Source organism: Mizuhopecten yessoensis, unplaced genomic scaffold, assembly GCF_002113885.1.
Source record: "Mizuhopecten yessoensis strain PY_sf001 unplaced genomic scaffold, ASM211388v2 scaffold716313, whole genome shotgun sequence".
Taxonomy (NCBI): Eukaryota; Metazoa; Mollusca; class Bivalvia; order Pectinida; family Pectinidae; genus Mizuhopecten; species Mizuhopecten yessoensis.
In genome coordinates, this window is record NW_018480054.1 from 534395 (window position 1) to 550687 (window position 16293).

The 16293-nt window shown below is 36.6% G+C and overlaps 1 protein-coding gene across 2 annotated transcripts in view; it reads right to left on the minus strand.

Moving 5' to 3' along the window:
• Positions 1 to 8506: 8506 nt before the first annotated feature.
• LOC110442930 (protein Spindly-A-like) overlaps positions 8507 to 16293 on the minus strand; it is a 17987-nt gene continuing 10200 nt past the window's right edge. For both annotated transcript variants that reach the window (XM_021486821.1, XM_021486820.1), the window contains exons 6-12: positions 15668 to 15766; positions 14937 to 15047; positions 14449 to 14589; positions 13138 to 13174; positions 11185 to 11266; positions 10409 to 10593; positions 8507 to 9764 (exon numbers count right to left, since the gene is read on the minus strand). In XM_021486821.1, coding sequence (XP_021342496.1) covers positions 9298 to 9764; positions 10409 to 10593; positions 11185 to 11266; positions 13138 to 13174; positions 14449 to 14589; positions 14937 to 15047; positions 15668 to 15766 — 1122 coding nt within the window. In that variant the 3' untranslated portion in view covers positions 8507 to 9297. The remainder of the gene's footprint in view (positions 9765 to 10408; positions 10594 to 11184; positions 11267 to 13137; positions 13175 to 14448; positions 14590 to 14936; positions 15048 to 15667; positions 15767 to 16293) is intronic.

The window sequence follows — 16293 nt, forward strand, 5'->3', positions numbered from 1 at the left end:
TCTTGTGTTGTGTTATTCAATATTCTGACATACTGACCTCGGTGCTTAGAATGGTTAGCACTTCACAGAGTAGGACAGTTTTACATGTATCAAAGGGCCACTTAATTCCTGAATTCACATAAAATTAGGCGTAGAATTTGTTTTCACTGATTGGTCTCAAAGAGTTGTGTATAATTTTAAACAAATTGACCTAATGCAATCAATGAAGGTCACATGACAATATTTATCATCTTTGTTAATTACATGTAGATGACATTTTCATTTATTAGTTGTGTAGCGTAACTGGACTGGATTGATCCCCAGCGACCAGGTAGCACAATTGGGGAGAGCATCCGTCTTTATACCTAGGAAGGTTGTGTAGAGTCTCGTGTGTCTTGGGGTCAAAGTCTTTGTTGAAGGAGTAAGGAAACTAGTGGAATTAAACTTGGCTGATCACCGGCCACCAGGTAGCTCAATTGGTTAGTGTCTATTTAGAGTTCGGGGGATCCTGCGTTTAAATCCCGGTCTGGCCGTGCATTTTTCCTCTCCTGTTACAATTGTAATAAATAAAATTCTAAATCAATTTTAGCTCACCTGGCATGAAATACATTTGAGCTTATGTCATGATGCGGGGTTCATTGCCTCATAATTTTTAAGAACCATCAGTCCTAGAGTTGTATTTGGCATGTTGCAAATTTAAGCACTCTTTACCACTTCCAAGGTTACAAAAAATGAAAGTGTTGAAAACTTTTTAAAAACTTCTTCACAAGAACCACAGTAACTTGAGTCATGTTTGCCATAAAGATGACCGAGATAAGGTAGCAGTGTACAGTAGCATACAATGGCCCTGGGTGATATTTTTATACAATGAATAACCCCTGTAATATAACATTTAAAAAAAATCAACACTAAAATTGGCATATACATGATGAAGTGGACTATGTGGGCTTCATAATTTCAAAAAAAAAAAAATCGAATTTGGTTTGAGACTAGAGTTTTGGGCATTTACAAATCTTGTGTCTACACAACAAAAGCTAGCTTTTCATGTAGTCTATTTTTGTACTCAGCATACGTGTAAATATTGTGAAAAATCCACGGGAATGACCTATGCTTAAACGTAAGTATTTCTGTTACCGAGTAGGCGGTATTTAATTTCAGACAGGTTTTAAGAAAAAAGTTACTACTTGCGGGGGTCAAATTTTTGGTTAAAAATCATGTTTTTTTGCATATTTTGGTGTTTTTTGATGTGGTAACCATGGTTTTCACAAGTCCTAAATCTGGAGAAAACAGTTTTTGAAAAAAAATCAGTCTTCTAAACAAAATGAAATCAAAATGTAGTTTATGAATATGTATATATATGTAGGTGTGTTGTGCAGGTTGAATTCACTATCCATGTTTATCGGAGACATGCCCTTTATTTTTAGGGTCAAGCCATTTCTACTGTACACTGCTACCTAAAGGGATTTAATTTTGATTTAAATAAATAACATTGAGCAACATTCAAGGTTACATGTAATATATTATGTGGCAATCTTCAAACAAACGTTTTTGTTTTAACTATGAAGTCAAGAGTGTATAATATTTGGCCTGCAGTGTTTGGGTGAGGGAACTATCAAACTTGTCTATCTCAAAGTCCACAGGTGTCAAACAGGTCAAACATCAAGTAACCTCTTACTAACCATAAGGCATTGGGTAAGGATATTAGGCCTGTAGTGTTTGGGTGAGGGAACTATCAAACTTGTCTATATCAAAGTTCACAGGGGTCAACTCAAAACATGTCAAACATCAAGTAACCTCTTACTAACCATAAGGCATTGGGTAAGGATATTAGACCTGTAGTGTTTGGGTGAGGGAACTATCAAACTTGTCTATATTAAAGTTCACAGGGGTCAAACATCAAGTAACCTGTTACTAACCATAAGGCATTGGGTAAGGATATTAGGCCTGTAGTGTTTGGGTGAGGGAACTATTAAACTTGTCTATATTAAAGTTCACAGGGGTCAAAACGTGTTAAACATCAAGTAACCTCTTACTAACCATAAGGCATTGAGTAAGGATATTAAAATGTGTCAGTGCTTTATTCTACACACTAGCAAGCACCAACAACGGCAGCAATGTAAGGCTGAGCCTTTTAAAGCACAAACAATTAATTTCCAAAGCATCAGCGCTAAGCACAATTCCTTCCAGAACTTGGCTTTATCAGGGAGCGGCGTTGTAATAGGTTTTGTTGAACCCCTCAATTAGAAATTGGAACACTACTAGGATATGGAATCTACTTCCTTTCCTGTAACACAAGAAGATCATGATGACGGAGTGTTGGAGTATTATCAACAGTCACCCAGACCTACAGCGAGAATTTTTGGATTTGATGTATAGAGGTCAATATCTTTCTCATGGTAAGATCCTTCATCCACCTCTAAGCCAACGGGGACACTGAACACAGCAGACTCTAGTGCAATGACACTAGGCAAATTGTAAACAAGAATTCTGCATCTTCCTTTTGGAGGGCAGACGACGTAAACCAACCTTATATCACTGAAACTCTTGTAGCATAAGGCAGATTGTAAAAAAGATTTCAAAGTCTATTTATGTTTATGGCAGTCGACACCAACCTACCAGATATCAACTGGGAAATATATTCATTTTGTTTGAATAGATACCAGAGAGAGATAATGAGAGCTTCAACGTTACCATGACAACACGATACCAAAGTGTCGAACCAAACCTTATCTAGAAACTTGTTTTCGTAAACAAAAACATGTCTCCCCTTATTAGCCAGTAGACAAACTTCGACATAAAAAATTAACAAAGGGCCATATCTCTATATATAGAGGGGCACGAGACCCGAATTTAGAATGTGACACTCCTACTTCCCAAGATACATTAAAACTATAGCAAAGTTTGGTCAACGTAGGTGAAATAACATGGAACTAATGCTCCGGACAAACTTCGGTATTAGAAATAAACAAAGGGCCATAACTCTGTATTTAGTGGGGCACGAGACCCAATTCCAGTGCACTGCACACCTACTGTGGGTGATGCAGGTATTCTTCAAGTTTGATTAAGACATCTTTAATGGTTAAAAATTTACTGGCCAGACAAGAATTTACTGAAATGTTGCACTTATTTCACCTTTGACCTTGAGGTGAAGATCACAGTGACCTAATTCCAATGCACCTCACACCTTCTGTTGGTGATGCATGCATACCTCAAGTTTCATCAGGATATTTTTAATGGTTTAAAGTGTATGGCCCGGACAAATTGCGATTAGAAGAACCAGTACTTATACAATATGTCTCCCTTCATTCGAAGGGGAGACATAATTATACCAAAATGAACCCTAACCCTAAACTAAGGCAATATATGAACAAAAGTAAGCATGCAGCCCCTGGAAACAGTCTGTATATGCCTGTAGGGTGCAGAACATCAAGTACCAGACAAGGAATTTTTGTTGTGTGCGAACATCCATCAATCTACACCCTCATGTATACTAGTATATATTAGTCATCAATCTACACCCTCATATATACTAGTATATATTAGTCTCAAGTCAGATATGTAGGCCTCGTGTATACTAGTATATATTAGTCTCAAGTCAGATAAGTAGGCCTCGTGTATACTAGTATATATTAGTCTCAAGTCAGATACGTAGGCCTCGTGTATACTAGTATATATTAGTCTCAAGTCAGATACGTAGGCCTCGTGTATACTAGTATATATTAGTCTCAAGTCAGATACGTAGGCCTCGTGTATACTAGTATATATTAGTCTCAAGTCAGATACGTAGGCCTCGTGTATACTAGTATATATTAGTCTCAAGTCAGATACGTAGGCCTCGTGTATACTAGTATATATTAGTCTCAAGTCAGATACGTAGGCCTCGTGTATACTAGTATATATTAGTCTCAAGTCAGATACGTAGGCCTCGTGTATACTAGTATATATTAGTCTCAAGTCAGATACGTAGGCCTCGTGTATACTAGTATATATTAGTCTCAAGTCAGATACGTAGGCCTCGTGTATACTAGTATATATTAGTCTCAAGTCAGATACGTAGGCCTCGTGTATACTAGTATATATTAGTCTCAAGTCAGATACGTAGGCCTCGTGTATACTAGTATATATTAGTCTCAAGTCAGATACGTAGGCCTCGTGTATACTAGTATATATTAGTCTCAAGTCAGATATATAGCCCTCATGGGAAAAAAAGGTATTAACTTAAAATTTCAAAACATTTTCTTTTGGTTGGTAAGTTTGGATTGTACAGAAATTCTAATAGCACAACCAGTAAACGTTTTTATGTGAAACTATTAACTAGTACAATTTATACTGTCAGCTTCATCAGAAACACGACCAGTGAAGCATAAACAGCACAGCCGAATTGATTTGTCAATTTGATCATCATTTTGTGTGTATAACAACTATGTTTACATAAACTTAGAGCGCAGCGGAACCGACAGCAATCTGATTGTTGCTAACTCGTACATGTTTTACCCCTTTGTGTACATACACCTCACTGGTCATTGGTCTGATGGCAGAGTACATATACACTAGTCATCACAATGTGACACACATTTATTGGTGGTCTATATGAACTCTATGAACAGAAATAAGACAAGGCACATATCAGTTCTGGTATAAACCATGTGATACATTTACTGTACAGTACATCAACAAGTCTAAAATACGCATTTTGTAATGAAGATTTGTCTAACATTTGACAAACTGATACACAAGAATTGATTTCTTTTAATCATTGAATGTTCATTAGACAATTTTCATACTCAAAGAAGAATAAAAGTAATGCTCAATAGCTATGTTTCCTTAAAATGTAAATTATCATTCTGTGTAAAACAAATAAAATCAAGTACAGATTCAACACTTCCATCTCCTGTATAGCACTATAACTGTAAACCTCACCCATCTACCAAAAGGCTGCACAAGAAACACTTAAAGTCACTAAATTGTACGGTGGTTCATTTGTGCCATTTTGCTGTTTCCTCTTTTCAGCGGGAGGGAGGATCTTTAAAGATGAAATTGGAATTAAAAATTACTAAATCTCGTCTTTTCATGGCAAAAATCAACAACTGTAAAATTGTGTAAACTAATCAAATCAATCAGCAATATACATTTACATAATACCCTCATCTGCACACCCTCAAAAACATAGCCACTCCCACAAACATACACATCCTCAAAATCATAGCCACTCACACAAATATACACACCCTCAAAAACATAGCCACTCACACAAACATACACACCCTCAAAAACATAGCCACTCACACAAACATACACACCCTCAAAAACATAGCCACTCACACAAATATACACACCCTCAAAAACATAGCCACTCACACAAATATACACACCCTCAAAAACATAGCCACTCACACAAATATACACACCCTCAAAAACATAGCCACTCACACAAATATACACACCCTCAAAAACATAGCCACTCACACAAATATACACACCCTCAAAAACATAGCCACTCACACAAATATACACACCCTCAAAAACATAGCCACTCACACAAATATACACACCCTCAAAAACATAGCCACTCACACAAATATACACACCCTCAAAAACATAGCCACTCACACAAATATACACACCCTCAAAAACATAGCCACTCACACAAATATACACACCCTCAAAAACATAGCCACTCACACAAATATACACACCCTCAAAAACATAGCCACTCACACAAATATACACACCCTCAAAAACATAGCCACTCACACAAATATACACACCCTCAAAAACATAGCCACTCACACAAATATACACACCCTCAAAAACATAGCCACTCACACAAATATACACACCCTCAAAAACATAGCCACTCACACAAATATACACACCCTCAAAAACATAGCCACTCACACAAATATACACACCCTCAAAAACATAGCCACTCACACAAATATACACACCCTCAAAAACATAGCCACTCACACAAATATACACACCCTCAAAAACATAGCCACTCACACAAATATACACACCCTCAAAAACATAGCCACTCACACAAATATACACACCCTCAAAAACATAGCCACTCACACAAATATACACACCCTCAAAAACATAGCCACTCACACAAATATACACACCCTCAAAAACATAGCCACTCACACAAATATACACACCCTCAAAAACATAGCCACTCACACAAATATACACACCCTCAAAAACATAGCCACTCACACAAATATACACACCCTCAAAAACATAGCCACTCACACAAATATACACACCCTCAAAAACATAGCCACTCACACAAATATACACACCCTCAAAAACATAGCCACTCACACAAATATACACACCCTCAAAAACATAGCCACTCACACAAATATACACACCCTCAAAAACATAGCCACTCACACAAATATACACACCCTCAAAAACATAGCCACTCACACAAATATACACACCCTCAAAAACATAGCCACTCACACAAATATACACACCCTCAAAAACATAGCCACTCACACAAATATACACACCCTCAAAAACATAGCCACTCACACAAATATACACACCCTCAAAAACATAGCCACTCACACAAATATACACACCCTCAAAAACATAGCCACTCACACAAATATACACACCCTCAAAAACATAGCCACTCACACAAATATACACACCCTCAAAAACATAGCCACTCACACAAATATACACACCCTCAAAAACATAGCCACTCACACAAATATACACACCCTCAAAAACATAGCCACTCACACAAATATACACACCCTCAAAAACATAGCCACTCACACAAATATACACACCCTCAAAAACATAGCCACTCACACAAATATACACACCCTCAAAAACATAGCCACTCACACAAATATACACACCCTCAAAAACATAGCCACTCACACAAATATACACACCCTCAAAAACATAGCCACTCACACAAATATACACACCCTCAAAAACATAGCCACTCACACAAATATACACACCCTCAAAAACATAGCCACTCACACAAATATACACACCCTCAAAAACATAGCCACTCACACAAATATACACACCCTCAAAAACATAGCCACTCACACAAATATACACACCCTCAAAAACATAGCCACTCACACAAATATACACACCCTCAAAAACATAGCCACTCACACAAATATACACACCCTCAAAAACATAGCCACTCACACAAATATACACACCCTCAAAAACATAGCCACTCACACAAATATACACACCCTCAAAAACATAGCCACTCACACAAATATACACACCCTCAAAAACATAGCCACTCACACAAATATACACACCCTCAAAAACATAGCCACTCACACAAATATACACACCCTCAAAAACATAGCCACTCACACAAATATACACACCCTCAAAAACATAGCCACTCACACAAATATACACACCCTCAAAAACATAGCCACTCACACAAATATACACACCCTCAAAAACATAGCCACTCACACAAATATACACACCCTCAAAAACATAGCCACTCACACAAATATACACACCCTCAAAAACATAGCCACTCACACAAATATACACACCCTCAAAAACATAGCCACTCACACAAATATACACACCCTCAAAAACATAGCCACTCACACAAATATACACACCCTCAAAAACATAGCCACTCACACAAATATACACACCCTCAAAAACATAGCCACTCACACAAATATACACACCCTCAAAAACATAGCCACTCACACAAATATACACACCCTCAAAAACATAGCCACTCACACAAATATACACACCCTCAAAAACATAGCCACTCACACAAATATACACACCCTCAAAAACATAGCCACTCACACAAATATACACACCCTCAAAAACATAGCCACTCACACAAATATACACACCCTCAAAAACATAGCCACTCACACAAATATACACACCCTCAAAAACATAGCCACTCACAAAAACATACACACCCTCAAAAACATAGCCACTAACAAACATACACACCCTCAAAAACATAGCCACTCACACTAACATACACAGCCTCAAAAACATAGCCACTCACACAAACATACACAGCCTCAAAAACATAGCCACTCACACAAATATACACACCCTCAAAAACATAGCCACTCACACAAATATACACACCCTCAAAAACATAGCCACTCACACAAATATACACAGCCTCAAAAACATAGCCACTCACACAAACATACACACCCTCAAAAACATAGCCACTCTCACAAATATACACACCCTCAAAAACACAGCCACTCACACAAACATACACACCCTCAAAAACATAGCCACTCTCACAAATATACACACCCTCAAAAACACAGCCACTCACACAAACATACACACCCTTAAAAACACAACACCCATTCATCATTTCAAAGCAATTGCTAATCTCACAAACCCTCACATCCACACAAACATGCACAACTCACCCATACTGGTTATCAAAACAAGTTACCTTATGAAACAAAGTGTGGGTTGATGGACATACAAATGATCCCAAAACCATACATCCAATCAAAATTCTGATGGACAGTAAATCGACAGTTCAATATGTTGAATTTTACATCGTAATAAAATAGACATTGAAAGGTAAAATAAAGAAGAATGACAGGTTTGTGGCAGTCAGACCAATTTTACATGTAAAGAGTGAGTAATACTGAACAAAATCCTGGAACTGGTAAAAAATTAAACACAGACAAATCATGATCAACATGCATCAACATAATTTTATATCACATAAGATTTTAAAATCATCCATAAAAACTGGTGACCGAAATAATGTTGGCCAGATTCTTTCCTGTCCTGTCACCTAATGAAATATCGAGTCGAATTTAGTAATTGACTCGATTCAATAAAAAAAAGAAATTTATGAGTTACATTTTTAACAATTTGTTTCCATGCAGCCTTAAAAGCTGTGAATTTAAGTTACTTGAACGTACACAACAGTAAAATATTTCATAATGAACTTTTCCTACTAGATATATCTGTATTTTGACACATCAGCTGAACAAAACACTACACACACAGTAAGAATTGGAATAAAACATAACTCCACTTTTAAAATATGTATGTGTTGGAATTCAAGCTGATATAGTCTATAAAACACAGACTACGGTTAACTTTGTAAGAAAGCAAAGAAAAAGAAAAATTAATCTGTATCACAAGATATTTTGGCAAAAAAAAAGTGCATTTTGAAAGTTTCTAAATCATGTAATTGGTACTTCTGATGTAAACAAGTACCGGAAAATATCTTTCGAAAATACTTCTACATATTTGTTCCTATTTGTGTTACCCTGGGATCCGTCACTGTGTTTTACATGCCTCTGTATTGTCAGTTTCCTCACACGGTTTAATCACTTTGGTCATCCGCTGTCCTTTCGGTTTTAAAGGCGCCGATTCCTTCATCAATTTCTCCTTATTTTCCCGGTCACAGTTTGATGAGAGTTTGCCTGTCCGTTTTTCCCCGTCACTATCGACAAGCATCACACTGTCAGCTATAGACACAGATCTCACCTTAGAGCTCACACCTTTCTTAGGAATGGCGTCTAACACTGTCATATTGGACTTGCTATCTTTTGTCGGTAGTTTATTTCCCTCCATCACTGGGCGTAATGGGTTCTCTGATCGACTCGTGTTAATGCTCTGTACAGACACTGGGCGTGGTGGAGCCTCAGTACGACTTACATTAATGGTTTGCTCAGGAACAACGTCAACTTGTAATTTCTCTGTGATATACTTTTTCTTGGAAACACCTTTGTTTTTCACAGATTCTGAAATTGAAACATCATATAATTATTCAATGGTTTACTTAAATTCAGATAAGGGATTGAATTTCAAACAGGAATTCTATTTACTTATAGTACACTGTAGTCCACATCTAAACTGCAGGATTTGACATGTAGTGGCCTTGTACAATTTTGAAATGACTGCAAGGGCTATTCCGTCTTTTCGTATCGCACAGTTATCTGCTCTTGTGAACAGGTATTGATTGTTTCGTCATTTGTTTCTGAGAGTAACGTCATCAATTTTTTAGAAAACGTCGTAATTTTCTCACACAAACCAATGACGTAACAATCAATACCTGCTCACAAGAGAAGATAACTCTGCAATACGCAAAGCAGAATACAATAAAAATAAAACAAACAAAATAAAACCATTTGTTGCATTAAGATTCATAAAAATTTGATTAGCCATAGTAAGTGACAATTTTTCATCTTCTAATTTTCATGTAGTAATCAGACGGCATTGTAAATCTGACATCTAATATGAAATAATAGTGGATAAATGAGGATGTTTTAGCCTTAAAGATGATATTTTGTTAAAAAAAAGGTCAAAGGAGACTGGATCTTTGAATATGAATAATGATTCAGCACACTTCTGTTGACATACCTGGATCATACTTCTGTTGACTTACCTGGATCATACTTCTGTTGGAGCTCATCATACTTTAGCTGCATCCGGAGACATTTGTTATGAATTTTTTCCCTTTCACTTTCAGCATTGTGTAGCTTTCTTTCCAACTTTGATTTCTCATTCTTTGTGTCCAGGAGTTGTAATTCTGCATCTCGCAACTCACTCTGCAAGTTTTCATTTTCTTGACTACAAAAGAAATTGTCGGTGAATTTTAAAAAGTTGACTGCTCATTAAAAAAAAATGTTATACTTCAAACTTATTAAATATGTTTAATTTTTGCAGATATATCCCCTTAACATATCACATTTTAAACAGCAAGAACGTTACACAATAAATCATATATGAATTTTCCCTTAGCTGTCCAATTTTCATTTGAAAAGTCAGAAATCCCTATAACATTAAACTGGGAATTACTCTATTTCTATCACATACAGAAAATTGTACTCCTATTTCAATAAAATGTTATGAAATTACAGAATCACATATCTACAGCCACTTTATAACCTACACAGAGTGAACCTAAACACTAGGGGCCTGTTCGTTCAGGCAGAACAACCGGTTTGACCGTTTACAAATGTAACAATTTCTGGTATAAATCCTGGCGGACCTGAAAATGTCTATTCAGGCCTTGCAAGGCTTTGTCAAGGCTCGCCTGAAAGCAGCATCAGATTACTAGGTCCGACCTTATTTGATAAACAAACAACTGTGGTCCGACCGGTTTGGCTGTTTAAACGAAAAACGGCCCAGTTAACTATATACAATGACTGTAAGACTTACTCCTTTGTTTTAACCATGGTGATGAGATAGTTCGTGAAAGCCTTGTCCCCAGCCTTGTCACATTGCTCGTTCGGCTCCATGGCTACAACATTGAAAATGAAAGTTTGGAAAACAAAGAGTTCTTGAGTTATTACAGTAAAAACTCAAACCATAAGACATGAATTCACTTATATCTGCTGTTCCCATGCAGAAGAAAAAGAAAACTGATTTAACATAAAAACTAGAAAACCATGGTAGGTACCAATCGTGTGCACCAAGTTTCATAAATAGCAGACAAAAAGGTAAGAAGCAGTAATTTTAGCAAATATAAAACTGAAATAAGAAAAAATCATCCATTAAAAAACAGAATTATTCATAACATTTGTTGAGATTCGCAAAACTTGGATGCAAATTGAAGAATAACATTTGTAGACAAAGTAGACTCTAGGAAGAAAATAACTGGAGGTGGTTGGAGTCACATTTTCTGGAACAGTCCTTACAAATATGAAATACTCTAATGAGTAGGAACCATGCAATGATTTGCCTGTCACTTATGATCCAGTTAATAAAGTTTATACGATATTACAAGGACCTTCATCTGTATAGAATTCTCTGTTCGTACTTCACACTATGTATATTGCTACCTACTATCTAATGCTTTTATTGTAAAATGACAGCACTAGACTTTGATTGTAGTCATTAACATTTAACATTTTGGTATGAAAATCAGTAAAAATACTAAATTTCTGAAATAAAATAGTTTCTCTTCCCCCCAAGCTTGGTTGGGTTAAGGAAGACACATTATTGTATTACCACTGGGCTTCATTGATAGTTTTGAGGTACAGTATTATGGTATGACCTGTGTGACTAAGACTGTCTTCTGTACCACAGCATGTGATGCAGTGTTAAATAAAGCGTAGCTGAATCGAGTCATTTCGGTACATATATAACAACTATTGTATATATATATAACAAAACCTGAAGAGCCCTGTGACGGGTGAAAGCAGCTAGTTTTTTTAGTCGGTCGTTAATTTTATTTTTTCTATAACAACTATTGTATAGTATATATATAACAACTATTGTATATATATAACAACTATTGTACATATATAACAACTATTGTATATATATATAACAACTATTGTATATATTTAACAACTATTGTATATATTTAACAACTATTGTATATATATAACAACTATTGTACATATTTAACAACTATTGTATATATATAACAACTATTGTATATATATAACAACTATTGTACATATATAACTATTGTATATATACTTACAGTGTAGCCGAATCGAGTCATTTCGGTACATATATAACAACTATTGTACATATGCTTACAGTGAAGCCGAATCGACATCGATTTGTGGACAACTCATACACATTTTACACCTTTGTGTGCATACACTTCATTGGACATTTGTCTGATGAAGGTGACTGTAAATATCGTACTAGTCATCGAAACGTCACATAGGAAATGTTTTGGTTGTTGAAAAGAACTTCTCTTACCCATACTTACCAACCTGAAGAAAATGTTTAGAAATATGTGATCGGTGTATTACATCATGTACAATTTAAACTGTATGGCACTGCTTGTGTGTTCATATAACAGACACAACTTGTGTGTTCATATAACAGACACGACTTGTGTGTTCATATAACAGACACAATTTGTGTGTTCATATAACAGACACAACTTGTGTGTTCATATAAGACACAACTTGTGTGCTACAGCATGCAATAGGTTACACGACACAAATAATGTGTTGCACATTTACCAAAATATTCTGTATTGAGATGAGTTTACTTGATTAAGAATTCTAAGAATCCTGATAATAACAACTTCTTGAAACAAAGACATGGTTTAAAACAGCGAATTGCTTACTAGAATTTACAATCATTCCAACGAATGTGAAAATAATGAAATAAAATTAGTGTTATAACTTTAATAGTATTTCTTACCAGCAAATCTTTCAGAGAAGTTTTCAGTCTGGCTTTTCTAAAATAAAAAGAAATATTCAAAATGGATCAGTCACAAAAAGGAATACCAGAATAGTTCAATTTGATTAACACAGCACATTTTTTTTGTATCTACTTATATGGTCAACATAACGATATATACTAGTACATATACTTGAACAATACAGTTTGGTATGGTTTAGTACTGCTTAACGTCCTATTATCAGCTATGGTCATTTAAGGACGGCCTTCCCTGTGTGCAAGATGCATGCGTGTAGTGTATATGCGTATGTTTTTGGAGGCTGCGATATGTTCGTGTTTGTCTCCTTGCGATAGCGCGGAACTGATGCCGACTTTATAGTGCTACCTCACTGAAACATACTGCCAAAGACACACAGCAAAACACCCCACCCGGTCACATTATACTGACAACAGGCGAACCAGTCGTCCCACTCCTAAACCCAAAGCCTTCCTCACAGGGGCGAATGCTCAACTAAAGACCAAAGTGAGGCGTTGTCAAGGGAGACAATACAGAACATTCCTTTACTCGAGTATTAGTGTTTGTCTTAAGTGAAATTAAATTTGAGGAATAAATAACAATATTTCACTGAAAAGGTTCATTTAGCAGGAATGTAAGGCATATGTGCAAGGTTCATCGAGCCAATGCTATGTAACATTGAAAGGAAGTTATGTCCATTGGTAACAACAGGAACTTATCTAGGTCAGAGAGAAAAACATCAGAAAGAGGGCCATAACGGACCACGTTAACAAAGAAAATCATGTTATAGACTGGGAGCAGGCTAAGATCATGGACAGAGAGAGTAACCAGCGAGGGTGATAAGTGAAGGTGGCCATCCAGATCAAAAAACAGGGCCCCGCTATGAACAGAGACCAGGGGGCCTACCAGCTCAGCCAGATTTACGACACCTTGTTCACCACTGGGAAGTAACTTCCACACCACTTACGTCCCCAGTGACCAAGCTGGCAGAATGTCAGTAAAACTGTCTGGGTAAGAACATCCTATTTACATAGCAGTGACTCGATGAATCTTGCACATATAAATATTAATATTTGTAAAGAATTTCTGTGAACCCAGGGCCAGTTGTATTATACTTATATAATGTTTTCACTGCAGTGGACGTGGCCATTGGTACTTTGCTCTGGTAAAACATTCATGAATGCAAGATTGACACACAATGTAGGGACAACACATAATACACACAGCGTAGGTGTAGCAGGATTCTCTGCTGAATGTTGGTGCATCTACTGCCACACAATGAACGCCTGAAACAAGATACCCACAAGTGCTCCTACCATTTTCTTCTCCAGAGTGTACTTTTCCTCGTTGAGTTGTGTGATTTTGGAGCGAGCCTGGGAGAGCTGTGACTCCAGCTGTTTGATGCGGTCACCATCTGCTTCTCCTCTACTGGAGTGGAGAAGAATCATCATCTGGTTCTGAAAGAGAAATTTAACGCCATTCTAAATGAACAAACAACAACAATTCTCTAACAGCGTACTTCAATTTCTTCAGGAATAAAATCTTTGCTGCTGGATTTCTACATTGCTATAGACAGTGTAAAACTGCCAGGCTCCCTCCACTACTGTAATGTTGGCATACAGGAGAAATGGTTGATACTTTTAGTTCAACTCTTATATCAGCTGGTATAGACAAAATAATGCTTTCCTGGTAACAGAGCAGTTGAAAAACTTAAACACTGACTGTGATGCACAGCTGAGAAGCTAAATGTGAAGTTAAAAAATATCCAATTGTACAATATAAACAGCTTGCTGTGATCTATTACCCTCAAATTACGATTCTCGCCAGTCTGCTTCTTGCTGATCAATTCCTGTGCCTCACATTTATGTTTTAGGGAGATAAGTTTCTTTTCGGCATCAACACGCCGGTCCTCGACCTACAAGGTAATATACGTAGATATTATATACTGGAATTTTAATGTCTGATCAATTCACATGTTATGATAAATTAGCTAAGTCGTATTCAAATGACAAGAGGTTCATGACCATTAATAACACAACTTATGTTGTAGAACAATTAATGTTAATCTCCATGTTTTGAAGTTGGATAACAGGTCCCTCTACTGATTTGCTAAACTGCCACAAAAGTTAAAAGTTCCTTTGTATTGTTTGGCATAGATCAGTACATTTCAAAGACCACATTTTACCTGGCTGGGGTTGCAGTTTGTGGGCGCATGATATTTATTCTCAACAACCTCGGATACACAACACCTGACCTCTGAGAATATTCATGCTCTAAATGACCTCTAAGAAGATATTTATACACTAAATGACCTCTGACCTCTTACCTCCAAGAAGACATTTATATCCCTAACTACATCTTACCTGTATTAAAAAACTCTTAAGGACCTATGACCTGTGAGAAGATATTTATATCATTGACGATATCTTACCTCTAAGATAGTATTTATACTCTAAACAACCTTTAAGAGGATATTTATACACCCAATGACCTCTGGCCTCTGTGAGGACATTTATATCCTTAACGACACCTTACCTCTGAGAACAGAGAATTGCCCTTTACTCCATGACTAGCATCAGAATCCCTCATCACATCCATCTCCAGCCTCAGCTCCACTATCTCTGTCCGAGCTCGCTGTCAAGTAAACAAACCATTACAACTCTCACGTAGTCTGTGTTAGTTCACTTGTTCTTGGATTAAAAATTAATAAAATTAATAATAACAAGTTCTCACTGTAAAGGTGACACTGTTACAGTCCACCAAAGTACCCTGCAGTCATAAATGAAACAAGAGGCCCATGGGCCTTAACGGTCACCTGATATATTTATACAGAGAGTTAATTTTGTTTTCAACACGAACAGAAATATTATTCAAAGTGACAAAAAAACAATAAAACCACCTTATTCAATATCTAGCATACAGATTTAAGACTAAAAAGTATTTGAAACTAGCACCTCGTGATTCTAAACAAGGAAAATGAAAAGAAATTTTAGCACACTGACTCCTTTGGGTCCCACCCTACAGCCCATGTGGGTAGGGCTGGCTCAAAATTTTCATAGTATAAACTGTCAACTCAGGGTTATAATTCCAATCAAGTTATTAACATGTAATATTCAAAGTATCATTTGCCATTATAAACCATAATAAATTTTGCCCCCCCC